The sequence below is a fragment of the Pan paniscus genome, chromosome 11 (genome assembly GCF_029289425.2).
Source record: "Pan paniscus chromosome 11, NHGRI_mPanPan1-v2.0_pri, whole genome shotgun sequence".
NCBI lineage: Eukaryota > Metazoa > Chordata > Mammalia > Primates > Hominidae > Pan > Pan paniscus.
The window spans coordinates 124300793-124313874 of NC_073260.2; the positions used below are offsets into that span (position 1 = coordinate 124300793).

Genomic DNA, 13082 nt, shown 5'->3' on the forward strand with positions numbered 1-13082 from the left:
GAATATCAATTACTCAAGGAGAGGCAATGGAAATATATACTTCAAAATTATACTGAAGCATAGTTTGACGCAAGGTGACATGAGCCGTAAAACTAGTGAGTAGAAGCCTCATGGAGATATGACATTTGTGTGCAATCATCAGTGAGAAAAAAATTCACTTCCTGCCAGAGAATAATACTTGTCATGTTGGATAGGCAAGGTGGCTCACACCTGCAGTCCCAGCACTTCGGGAGGCCAACGCAGGAGGATTGCTTGAGCCAGGAGTATGAGACCAGCCTGGGCAAAAAAGTGAGACTCTTTCTTTACAATTTTTTTTTTTTTAAAGTTAGATGGGTGTGGTGGTACACCACCTATACTCCTGGCTACTCCAAAGGCTGAGGTGGGAGAAACACTGAGCCCAGGAGTTCGAGGCTGCAGTGAGCTGTGATCACATCACTGAACTCCAGCCTGAGTGACAGGAAGACCCTGTCTCTAGAAAACCAAAAAAAACAAAACAAAACAAAACAAAAAGCAAACTTGTCATGTCCCTGAAATTCAAAGCCACAAATGATGAAAAACCTGGCTGATAACGGCCCCTGTTACCTACAGGAGAGACTATCCAGGGAGAAAATGATGGCTGACTTCCTCACTCAGCAATGATGTTCTGAGCATCTACTGGGTAGGGCATACTGAGCTCCTGAGTTGGCCAATGGGGATACAGAGGATCACAGGCAGTTGTTCTCATGGAGTTGCACTCTAATAAACCATGAGGTGGTGAAATGTGCAACTTTCTCACACGTAAATAATGCCATTATTTGGTGGGGGGAATTTGATAAAGAACATATATCATCATTAAGCACTGTGTGGCAATGTGCCAAGGGCAACACACCCAGTTGATGATAAAGTCATAAACTCTCGAGGTCTGAATCTATTCCAGTACTGAAGAGCTGGTAAGCACAAACGGCAATGATAGCATTATTGAGTACGGTTCTAGCACTACACCCAAGTTGACATTTAATACTTTGTCTCCCCTACTCTTTCTACACTGAAACTAAAGTGGGAGGAAATTGGTCATTCCAAATGTGGTGTAAACTAGTCTTGCCCTTGGCAAGTGGGTGGAGACCCTAACTGCTGTTAACTAGGCCTCCTAGCAGTTGTTCCTCTTGCAAATTCAAGTAATAACCAGGAACTAAAAAAGATTTCTGTTCTGTAAACTATCAGGAGTCTTAATCTCAAGAGTAGGCTTTACTATGAGGCAGTCAACACACACACACACACACACACACACACACACACACAAGCACACAAACATATATACATACATCTAGTGGTAAGCCAAAGAAGAAAACAAATATTGGAGAGAGTTACAGTGGCATTGCATTTCAGCAGGGATGCAGTTTAGAAACAGGGTCGGGTAGGGAATGAGGAATTTCCTAAGATCAGTTCAAGGCAAGACTTGGGTCCCTGGAAGCTCAAAAGCCAAACATGAAAATTAACTGTTTTGCTTTCTCTGCTGTTCTGCTATATGTGGTCTCCTAGCCAGTGGAGACCAAAGACTAGTTTAAATGAACATCAAAGTAATTTCAAGGTCACCTTTATGTCATGATTTTTCAGAGTATGCATATCATTCGTTATATGTAATAACATAAGAAAAAATCAAAAATTAAAAACCAAAACAACTTTTTTTTTTTTGAGACAGAGTCTCACTCCATTGCTGGACTGCAGTGGCCGGATCTTGGCTCACTGCAACCTCCACCTCCTGGGTTCAAGAAATTCTTGTGCCTCAGCCTCCTGAATAGCTGGGATTACAGGCATGCACCACCACGCCTGGCTAATTATTGTCATTTTAGTGGAGATGGGGTTCCACTACGTTGGCCTGGCTGGTCTCAAACTCCTGGCCTCAAATGATCCACTCACCTCGGCCTCCCCAAGTATTGGGATTACAGGCGTGAGCCACCGTGCCCAACCCCTTTTGAAAAATAAGACAAAAATACTTAAGACTGCAAATGCAAATGCTCCTAAACCAGGCTTTACCTTTTGTGATGGCTTCATGATGTGTCAACGTGGCTAGGCTGAACTACATTTCCTTGAATTCCTTTCCAGTATGTTTTCAGACAGGGTGAGCTACAAGAGAGTTCTCCTGCAAGAGCTGGACAGAAGGGAGACTGCAGCCATTTTGTAACATACACACACCTTTTTTCAGTTACGTAATCAGTCATTTAGGTGCTTCTGTGAAGGGACTATTGCCAATGTAATTAAAGTCTGTAAACAGGTGACTTTAAGTTAATCAAAGGAGAGATTCCCCTGGGTGGGCCTGACTTGAAGCCTTTTCTAAGAAGGCAGAGGCTCTCTGGCAGTTCAGACTCCAGGCTTCAGCTTGTGCCCAAGGGAGCTCAGTCTGTTTGGAATATTTCCTTCCTGACTATCTGCCCTGTGGACTTTTAAGCTCGCTTAGCCACACACCAGCAGTAGGCAAGCCAGTACCTTCATACACATCCATATGGATTTCCTACAGCTTCTGTTTCTCTGAGTGAACCTGACTGATACGCCTCCTTTCATTCATTCAACAAACACTACTGGGGTCCTACAGACACTAGGCTAAAGAAACCGTCACTTCCCTCAAGCAATTTTCAATACTTCTCTAGTGAAGGCTTATGCAGTCTTTCTTTTTAGTTGTTTTTTTTCAGACTTCTGGTCAGTAGACTAGAAACACACAAAAAATAATTAGAAATATCACCAAAGCTTAAATTATCCACAACTAAATATTCATTTTTAAAATTAAGCAAGTTTGAGATTTCCCTTGCCCCCTAACACATGTCAAAGGCTATTTCTCCTGACCAAGGGTAAGATTCAATTTGTTCTGAAATTGAAAATTCCTACAACCCCAGAACCATATCTGTTGAAAATTAATCTACATAGCTCCTAACACAGTGTAGTATACAGATAGCATACAGATAGCTGACTCAAACCACAAATCTAAACAATATTTCACAAATAGGATAGTGAAAACAGAGAGGTTAAATGACTTGCCCCAAGTCACATGTGCAGTCACCCAGGACCTGGCTGCCTCGTTACAGCACTGGGGAGGCTTCATGCCACTCCTGGTGGGGACAGGGAAGAGGCATGATGTCTCCAGGTGGCGCACCTGTGTCCTCATGCATGTTTATTTACCTTTTGGAGAGTGGTCCTCACATTTACTTGGCTGTTCACAACAGACAAGCCTTGTCAAAGTCACCTAAGACTTCATGATGCCAAATTCAATGGTTTTTGCTCAGTCCTGGTTTATTGGACACAGTTGTTCACTCTCTCCCTCTTGACATACTTTTTTCCCATGGAAGGCAACCAATTGTCTCAGGGTGTCCCAGTCTCTTAAAGTCTCATGTACTGAGAAAATTCTCAGTACCAGGCAAACTGTGACAGTTCGTTCCTCTATTTCACAGATACCACTTTTACTAGGTTTTCCTCCTGCTACGCAGTGCCCTGGAGTTCAATTCTAAATCTCCTCTCAATCTGCATTCAATCTCAAATGATCTCATTCACTCCCATGGCTTTAAATATACATTTTTAAAATTACAAGTTTATATCTGCAGCCTCAACTTCTGCCATAAATTCCAGGTTGACTTTTCCAATTACACCTCAACATCACTACTCGGTCATTTAACAGGCCTCTCAAACACAATGAGTTCAAAACTAACTCTTAACTTTCCTGGCAATCTGCTCTTCCCATACCTTCCGTACCTCCACACCTCTGCAAGTGGCAATTCCAGTCCACCAAAGGCCCAGGTGGAAAACATTAAAGTCAATCTTGCTTCTTCTCTTTCTCTTACACTCTACATATCACCCATCAGAAAATCCTATCCACTTTGCTTCTGAAGTATATCCAGAATACTTCTCACCTTCTCTTCTGCCACCACCCTCGTCCAAAGCACCGGTATTGCTTTCCTGAGTTACCGTGACATCTTCCTAACTGCCCTCCCTCGTCCAGTCTATTTTCCACACTGCAGCCAGAGTGATCCTCATAAAAAGTCAAATGGTTCCACGCCTAACCTCAATGCTCACAGCAGCTTCCTGTCTTAGGGTAGGAGCCAATGTTCTACAGTCTCTGAGGCCTGTGACCCAGCCCTGCTTTCTCTATGACTGCATTTCCTACTGCCCACTCTGTTCAGGCCTCATTCTGCTTCCTTGCTGCTTCTGGAGCATGTCACTTATCGAAGTCTTGGGGACTTTGCACGTACTGTTCCTTCTGACTGGTATATTTTTCCTTCAGATATCCGTCAAGTTCATTCAGAATTCTGCCCAAGTGTCTCCTTTCTAGATAGAGGCCTTCACAGATGATCCAATCTAAAAGCATCTCTTCTGGGTCACGATTTCATTCTTCAAAGCCCTCAATACTCCCTGACACAATCGACATTTTCTATTTGTCTGTGTCTGTCCCTCATTCTGAAAGGCAAACTCTATGAGGATAGGCCCTCTATTGTATTCACTGTTGTATCTTCAATCTCACTGCTGTGCCAGCAGTTCCTGACACAGAGACCCAATACATATTTCTTAAATGAATGAGTAAGCTCTCTACTATCTTTAAACGAAGCTGAAGGCAGTAAAGTTCTTCTAGCTTCTGTGATATCGAAGTTCTGTACTTTATGGACTAAACACTTTCCTGCTTCCACCAACAACAATCTACCACTGATGCCACTAAGAGGGAGATGCTGACGTGCCACCATGGGCATCACTCTAGTTTCACCAAGGCTGAGTTGATTCCTCTGCTGAACAATGACAATAAAGAAATGCCTGCTCTGTGTGCAGAATGCCTGCCACTCTTTCATTTTATCTTCCATTGTGAATTTGCATGAAAATTATCTTGAGATCTTCATTTTCCATCATGCCCCTTCCAGTGCAATCAATGAAACCTAAGAATAGCCCAACTCCTTGAAAGATGAAGTGCAAAAGAACAATAGAATCAGAAGAATAAAAGAGGACCATATTTATCAGGCAATTAACCATTTAAGTCATCATGAGCTGTAAAATAAAAAAGGTTGCTTTATTGCACAGAAGCCTATACACATAACAAAAATAAATGCCTTCTAAGCTATGAGACTTTTTTTAAAAATAAATGTTACATATACAAACATGCCATGTAACCATGGTGTTTGGTACATATTCAGGATGTGGCTTTTTACATCCTTTTCTTCAGTCAGAGCCGTTATGGTCCAGCTAATTCATTCCATTTCACTTCAAAATTTTTCTATTCTCACTTTTAAAAATAGGATTTTTCCCTCCATAAAATATGTAGCTTAAGGTTATTAACCACCTACACAATGTCTCAAATCCTCCTCACTTCCTTAGGGCATAGATCCTAACTCTTTCTTCTCTTGTCCTCTCCCCTCCCCTCCCCTCCTTTCCTCTGAGACAGGGTCTCCTAACTCTTCTCTTGTATGTTACTCTTCTTTTGTATGTCTTCTCTTCTCTTCTCTTCTCTTCTCTCTCTTTCTCTTCTCCTCTCTTCTCTTTTCTTTTCTGAGACAGGGTCTCACTCTGTTGCCCAGGCTAGAGTACTGTGGCTCAATCATGGCTCACTGCAGCCTCCAACTCCTGAGTTCAAGTGATCCTTCTGCCTCAGCCTCGCAAGTAGCTGGGACTAAAGGCATGTGCCACCATGCCTGGCTAATTTTTTTTTTTTTTTAACTTTGTTGTAGAGATGAGTTCTCACTATGTTGCCTAGGCTGGCCTCGAACTCTTGGCTTCAAGCTATCCTCCTGCCTCTGCCTCCCAAATTGCTGGGATTACATACAGCCATGAGCCATTGTGCCTGGCTTCTACTTTGAACAATCAGAAAATAGGCCGGGTATAATGACTCATGCCTGTAATCCCAGCACTTTGGGAGGCCAAGGCAGGCAGATCACTGAAGCTCAGGAGTTCAAGACCAGCCTGGACAACATGGAGAAACTCCATCTCTACAAAAAAAAAAATACAAAAATTAGCCAGGTGCAATGGTGCGCCTGTGGTCCCAGTTACTTGGGAGGCTGAGGCAGGAGAATCGCTTGAGCCTGGGAGGCGGAGGTTGTAGTGAGCCAAGATTGTACCACTGCACTCCAGCCTGGGCGACAGAGCGAGGCCCTGTCTCTAAATAAATAAATAAATAAATGAAAAGACAATAGTATATTACAGTTTCATTTTAACAGAGGTACTGATTATAGACTTGTTTGCCTGAATAGGTGGCTGGCACCAGAGGGTCTCTGGTTAATCTATTCACACAGCTGTGGCAATAGAGAATGCCAAAGCCAATAAGTGAGTCTACACACAGGGTTATTTACTAGCCACAGCTGCCTTCTAGCCCTGGTCACAAAGGATTTTGGTAGGAGTGTCAAATAGACCTGGGACAAGTTTATCATCACATCTAGAAAACCAACTTCAAATGATGGATCCCCTTCATACTAAAAAATGCAAAATTCGAAAATATTTTATCTACTTAGAAAATGTTTATACACATAGTCATCAGACCTGATATTTAGTTTTTAAAAACCCCAATAAAACAAAAAGAAAAATCAACATCAAACATACACCCTTCCTCTCATCTGATTTATCGGATTTATGACAGAAACCACTGTATTTTCTAAGGATGTATCTGTAGGGTTAGTAAGTGGTCTTTGCTTACTACACCTTCTGAAATTCAAAGCACACAGGGCAAAATAAGTGTTACCTTTCTTTATATTTTCCCCCCATTTGGAATAGGTCTACCTTTAAAGTTTTTTAAATGGGCCGAGCGCAGTGGCTCAAGCCTGTAATCCCAGCACTTTGGGAGGCCGAGGCGGGCGGATCACCTGAGGTCAGAAGTTCGAGACCAGCCTGGCCAACATGGTGAAACCCCGTCTTTACTAAAAATACAAAAATTAGCCAGGCATGGCGGCAGGTGCCTGTAATCCCAGCTACTCAGGATGCTAAGTCAGGAGAATCACTTGAACGCAGGAGGCAGAGGTTGCAGAGAGCAGAAATCACATCACTGCACTCCAGCCTGGGTGACAGAGGGAGATTCCGTTTCAAAAAAATAAATAAAACTAGGCCGGGCCCAGTGGCTCACGCCTGTAATCCCAGCACTTTGGGAGGCCGAGGTGGGTGGATTGCTTGAGGTCAGGAGTTCGTGACCAGCCTGGCCAACATGGTGAAACCCTGTCTCTACTAAAAGTACAAAAATTAGCCAGTTGTGGTGGTGCACGCCTGTATTCCTAGCTACTAGGGAGGCTGAGGCAGGAGAATAGCTTGGACCTGGGAGGCAGGAGTTGCAGTGAGCCAAGATTGCACCACTGCACTCCAGCCTGGGTGACAGAGCAAGACTCCATCTCAAAAAATACATTAAAATTTTAAATAAATAAATAACAGAGTTGTTTAAATGATTCTCCACCTGGGCTTCAAGTTAAAGTCCCCAGGGAACTTTAAAATACTGATGCTTTGTCCCCACCCCCAAGAATTCTGACTGAATTGTTCCCAGATAATTTTAATGTCCAGTCAGGGCTGAGAACTCTTACTCTAAGTCTTCTCAGCCTTCTCAATCAAGCCTTTGCCTCCTATCACATCATGTATCCTTTTCTCTTCTAAACACCTGCCACTTTTGAAGCCCGTATACTCTATATTACCTGTTCTCCCAAATGGATCATAAAGCCCTTCAGAGCTGAAGTCACCTTTTACTCATCATCTTCTTTTAATCTCCCACAGGGTCTCCATGGTGCCAAATCGTAAGAGAGCAATACCAGCCAATATATACAAAGGACCTATTACATAATTCTATATTGCCTAGTAGGGACCGCATTATTATGCCAATTTTACAAATGAAAAAACTGAAGTCTTCAGAGAGATTAAGTGGCTTGTCACAAATTACATGACTAATAAATGACAACTGTACTTCATCCCAGATTCACCTGACTCCAAGCTCTTCACTCTTGCAAAACAGCAGCAACAACAAAGACGTGTAAATGATTAGGTTCTAAATAACTTGACTTCGATTAAATGCTTTTTAGAATTAAACAATCATTTGTATCAGCAAGTGGGCCGTTGAAATGGTGGTTGTAAAAATAAAGGTAAGAGAAAAACGAAGGTCAGAACGCACTCGGTCTTATTTTTCAATTAGCCAAAATAATGCAACGAAAACCTACGGCTTCTCATTTTAAGGAAAGTTTTCTAAAACAGCTTTAGGTTGAGAGTCTTTAGATGATAAACTTCTCCTTTGCCTTCCTAGAAATGAATCTTACTGACATGTTCCATTATCTTTCCATGAAAAGAAATATTTTTTTTAAAGGTAAAAGGAAATCACCATGTAAGTTGATGATTTCTTTTGGGGAACCTTCATTCAGGACGATGACTCAAGGGGAAGAACAGCCACTTCATTCTGACATTACAACACGATACCAGGTAAACATTATGGAGATGGATTTCCTAAGCAGATTATTCATCTAAAAAAAAAAAAAGAAAAGAAAGAAAAGAAAAAAAAAAAAGAATTCAATCCTCTGGGCTTCCACATGCCTATGTTCTCCAGGTAGAAGGAACAAGAGACATATACTGAAGTTGAAGTCAAGAGATGGGAAAAGAGATTCAGAGAAGTAAAGCGGAATAACTGGGAGTAATATATTTTAAAGAATATTCACATGCAAATAGAACCAAGACTAAATGATGACAGGTAGGAATACGTGATTCTTGCATAATTTAACAATTTTACTTATTGTTGCTGGTTTCTTGATATCTTAGAAAATGGACAGCTAAGCCACATGTTAACTTCACTACCCAGCTAATGTAGTAATTCATCAAAATTCACTTTCATCAAAACTTACTGAGGAGGCAGCAAACTACCAAACGAATGCTTACAGATATTAAGCATTATTTTCCTTTGTAACTTTACATAAAATAATTTCTCCTGAAAGAAAATTTAAGGCTGTTGCATTAAAGTAAAAGCTGGTGGCCGGGCATGGTGGCTCATGCTTGTAATCCCAGCACTTTGGGAGGCCTAGGCGGGCGGATCACCTGAGGTCAGGAGTTTGAGACCAGCCCTACCAACATGGAGAAACCCCGTCTCTACTCAAAATACAAAATTAGCCAGATGTGATGGTGCATGCCTGTAATCCCAGCTACTCGGGAGGCTGAGGCAGGAGAATTGCTTGAACTACAGGAGAATTGCTTGAACTAGGAGGCAGAGGTTGCGGTGAGCCAAGATGGTGCCATTGCACTACAGCCTGGGTGACAAGAGCTAAACCCCATCTCAAAAAAAAAAAAAAAAAAAAAAGTAAAAGCTGGTATGGAGAGAAAGGGTTAAAGCCTGTTAGCTAAACTTCCTTAAGGTCTCTTAGGAGTGATGTCCACACTACTTCCCAGGACAACTACTGCAGAAAGCTGCAGCCTTCATTTACTTTTTAAAAAAGCAAAGCACTAAACCCTTACCTTGTTTAAAATTTAAAAGTGTATCCAATCTATTTTAAACTAAATTTTGCATATTTTGGAATACAACTTCAGTCAATTAAAAAAATTTTTTTTGATTTTCAATTAAATATATATTAGCACAAATTAAACCAATAAGCATATCTAATTTATCTTGGTGTAAAGCTTATCTAATATACCTGAAAATGGACACAACATGCACTTGACATGCTTTTATTATACTCTGCAATTCTGAAACACAGGAAAAGTACAAATAAAAAGGCCAGTCTAGCAAGCCACCGAAGTCATAAGTAGATTTTCTGAAAAAATGGCATGGAAAGTTACCTCTTGCAGTAAAAGATGCTATAGGTTTTTTAGTACTGCTATTTCATTAATGACGCAACACACAAATTTTCCTTCTGAAATAACCAGAAATCACTCCAGTAAAACGTACCTTTGAAAGATTCACAGTTACACGGCGTGTAAATTGTTACAGGAGACAAAATGGCGGTTACCGGAAACCGAGTGGAAGGTTACAAAATTTCTAAGAGCAGAAGTGGTTTTGAAGTAATAAGTAGAAACAAAAAATAACCTAACCTCTTCAAGATAACCACCAGAACCAGCAAGAGAGTGCTGCTGTGCTGTGTGAGGAAGTGAGTACAGGAGGGCTGGAGCTCTCTCACAAAGGAAGTGAATATTCACTTCTGGTTTTACAAACCATCTCATTTGTCAGATTTATCTCACTTGGCACACATCTGGCATTTAGTGCTCAAATAATGTAACACATATAGGCACACTCAACAATTGGCATTGATATAAAAATGCAGGCAATCTTCAATTTAAGAGGAAACGTGTTTTAAAAATGAAGGTTTAGGGCCAGGTGCAGTGGCTCACTGTAATCCCAGCACTTTGGGAGGCTGAGGCAGGAGGATCGCTTGAGCCCAGGAGTTCAAGACCAGCCTGGGCAACATAGCAAGACCCCTGTCTCTACAAAAAGTACAAAAATTAGCCAGGTGTGGTGGCATGCGCCTGTAGTCCCGGCTACTTGGGAGGATGAGGTGGGAGGAGAATCATTTGATCCTGGGAGGTTGAGGTTGCAGTGAGCTGAGATCACACCTCTGTACTCCAGGCTGGGTGACAGACTGACACGCTGTCTCAAAAAAAGAAGGTTTGTACATACTGTAACAGGATATGAAGCTCCAGACAGAGCAAAATTATGGTGACAGAAGTGAATCAGAGATTGCGTGAGTTGGAGGGTGTGGCCTGGGGAGAGGAGATTGTAAAAGGGCACTGAGGAACGCTTTAGGATAAAAGAAGTGTTCTATATCTTGACTGAGGAAAGGTTGAGTGACTCTAAGTTGCCCAAATTCACCAAATTGTACACCTAAAATGTGTGAATTTTATTATATGTAAATTATACTAGCAAGAAAATTATTTTACAAAAAGGAGGTCTGTAACTCGGCATTTCAGATTTTGGAATATGCTTTTCCAAAAAAATGCATACTACAAATGGTGGTAAGTTTTCAAGCTAGCCCTTCTCCCCCAAATATGAACCATAATTTGGATGAGACTGAGTCACCTGGAAGCCCACCTAGTCTAGAGACATCAAAACCACAGCTCCCAGAGGTTCTATTATGTACCCTAAGTACCGGTTGGCAGAGAGAGAGAGGGATATTGTCTGATGTCCAGACACAGTCACAGAGTTAGGATCTGGTGACTGGAGAATGTGAGGTGACGGTAGGCAGATCTAAGGAACAGGAGGCAAACACATACCCTGGGCACTTTTGCACTTGACCAATCGCTAAGTAAACCTGGAACTCATACTTACTAGTTGAAGAGAGGGGAAGCCAGAGGTACTTATACTCTGTCGATGGTACTGGCCAAGGTTTGGTGGGAGAGTAAACTGTTTCCTTATTTCCGCTGAAGAATACCTTGGATTAAAATAGAAAAATCTAAATGAAATGATTATTTTAGGAAATCATCACAATTTTAGATGCAATCTTTGATATCATGTTATAAAACGTAGGCCTTGGCTGGGCGATGAGCAGAACTGACTAAGATACCTTCTCAGTGGCCTGTTAGTGGACATCGTAGTTTTTGTCGGATAATACATACCCTTGAGAAGTTCACAGAGGCCATGATGCCTGCAGTCAGGGTCCTGCCCAATACTGGAAGGATGATGACAGAAGGAGGACTTTGAGGCCCAAGAAAAAGATCCAGGGCATTTGACTCCTTCTCCCCCAGCCATTCAGAGTTTTCTCTATGTGAGGATGTCTGGTATCTGACTAGAATCCTTTAAATCCTGAGCTGCCATTTTGATCCAGCCATTCTCATTTCAAGCAGCTGAACCCTTCTGGCTGACTGGCTGCTACAACAGAGAACACCAGAGAACTGTTATACGAATACTTCTCCCTCCCTGTAGGCACCTTCGATGCTACAGGAATTCCCAATGATTGTATTTTTTCCCAACTGCTCCTAGTGGAGTGATCCTTGGCATCACCCATGTGGACAATGCTCAGCCAACACTTTAGGGAGCCATACACATGAGAGGAAATTGTTCCCCACTGTCTACTCACACCTGCTGGCATGTGACTGCCGGCCAGTGATACCCCAGCTTACAAAAAGGTTGACTTCTGAGCACTTATCTGTTAGCCATTTGTTTGGAACTCAGAGCACGTTTTCTCATTACATCATTGTGTTGGTGGTTGGATTCTCAGGCTAGTTCACACAAGTGTATTTAAACCACAATGAGGCCAAAACATACAATACCAATACCACTACTGAATATAATTAGAAACTAACAGAGATTACTGAGGATCAAATGAGGTCACATATTTTAAACATGCTTTGTATCCAACAAGGGTATATATAAATTTTTAAACATTGTAACTTTAGATGTAATACTTAAATATTACAAATGAAGCGTATTATGTTTTCTCTGTGAAAATGTGTGCTAGGGCATACTTATTAACTACCCAGCATGATGAGGTTTCCTACATGGTTTGCTTTGCTCCCGACCTTGGCAATGAGTTACACCTAGAAAGGCAGGAAAATGGGCTCTTGTCCCAACTTTGGCATCTACTCTCCCTCAGGAGCACCCCAGTTTCCTTTCAAGATGCCAACACTCATGCTGTGCACTGTCTAGGCAGAAACACAAATCAAAAGAGTGGGCACATAACTCACGGCAGGACAAGTGTCTCTCTTTCCCAGGATTCTGAATGACAAATGGAGAGAAGATTGGAAGAATAAGACTGGAGCACCTTCATCCTAGTGGTGGCCCGTTACATGATGAGGCAAGGAAGTGTGAAACCCCAGAGGAAGCTGTAGCTGCAAGCATACATTGTGCTCCTTAATTTTCTACAGAATTTTCTTTATTTAATTTTTTAAAAGTATAAGGAAAAACTAGGATAGGAAGTAAGTATTCTACTAGCCGTGAGGGAAATGGGAAATGCAGAGCAAATCACAATGAGTTGCCATTTCACAACCACTAGGCTGGCTATAACAAGAAAGAGGGGCAATAACAAGTGTTTGCAAGGATGTGGAGAAACTGGAGCACGCATATGCTGTTGGTAGGAGTCTAAAATGGTGCAGCCGTTTTGGAAAGCCATCTGGCAGTTCCTGAAAAATTTAAACAGAGCTCCCATGTGTCCTAGCAATTCCACTCAAAGGTTTTACCCAGGAGAAATGAAAACAAACTTCTGGCAGTG

At 41.8% G+C, this 13082-nt stretch overlaps 1 protein-coding gene across 1 annotated transcript in view; it reads right to left on the reverse strand.

The window, feature by feature from the left end:
- DOCK8 (dedicator of cytokinesis 8) overlaps positions 1-13082 on the reverse strand; it is a 249536-nt gene that overhangs the window by 179614 nt on the left and 56840 nt on the right. Inside the window, exon 2 of the mRNA XM_008963393.4 lies at positions 11204-11306. Within this exon, the coding sequence (XP_008961641.3) occupies positions 11204-11306 (103 nt within the window). The remainder of the gene's footprint in view (positions 1-11203; positions 11307-13082) is intronic.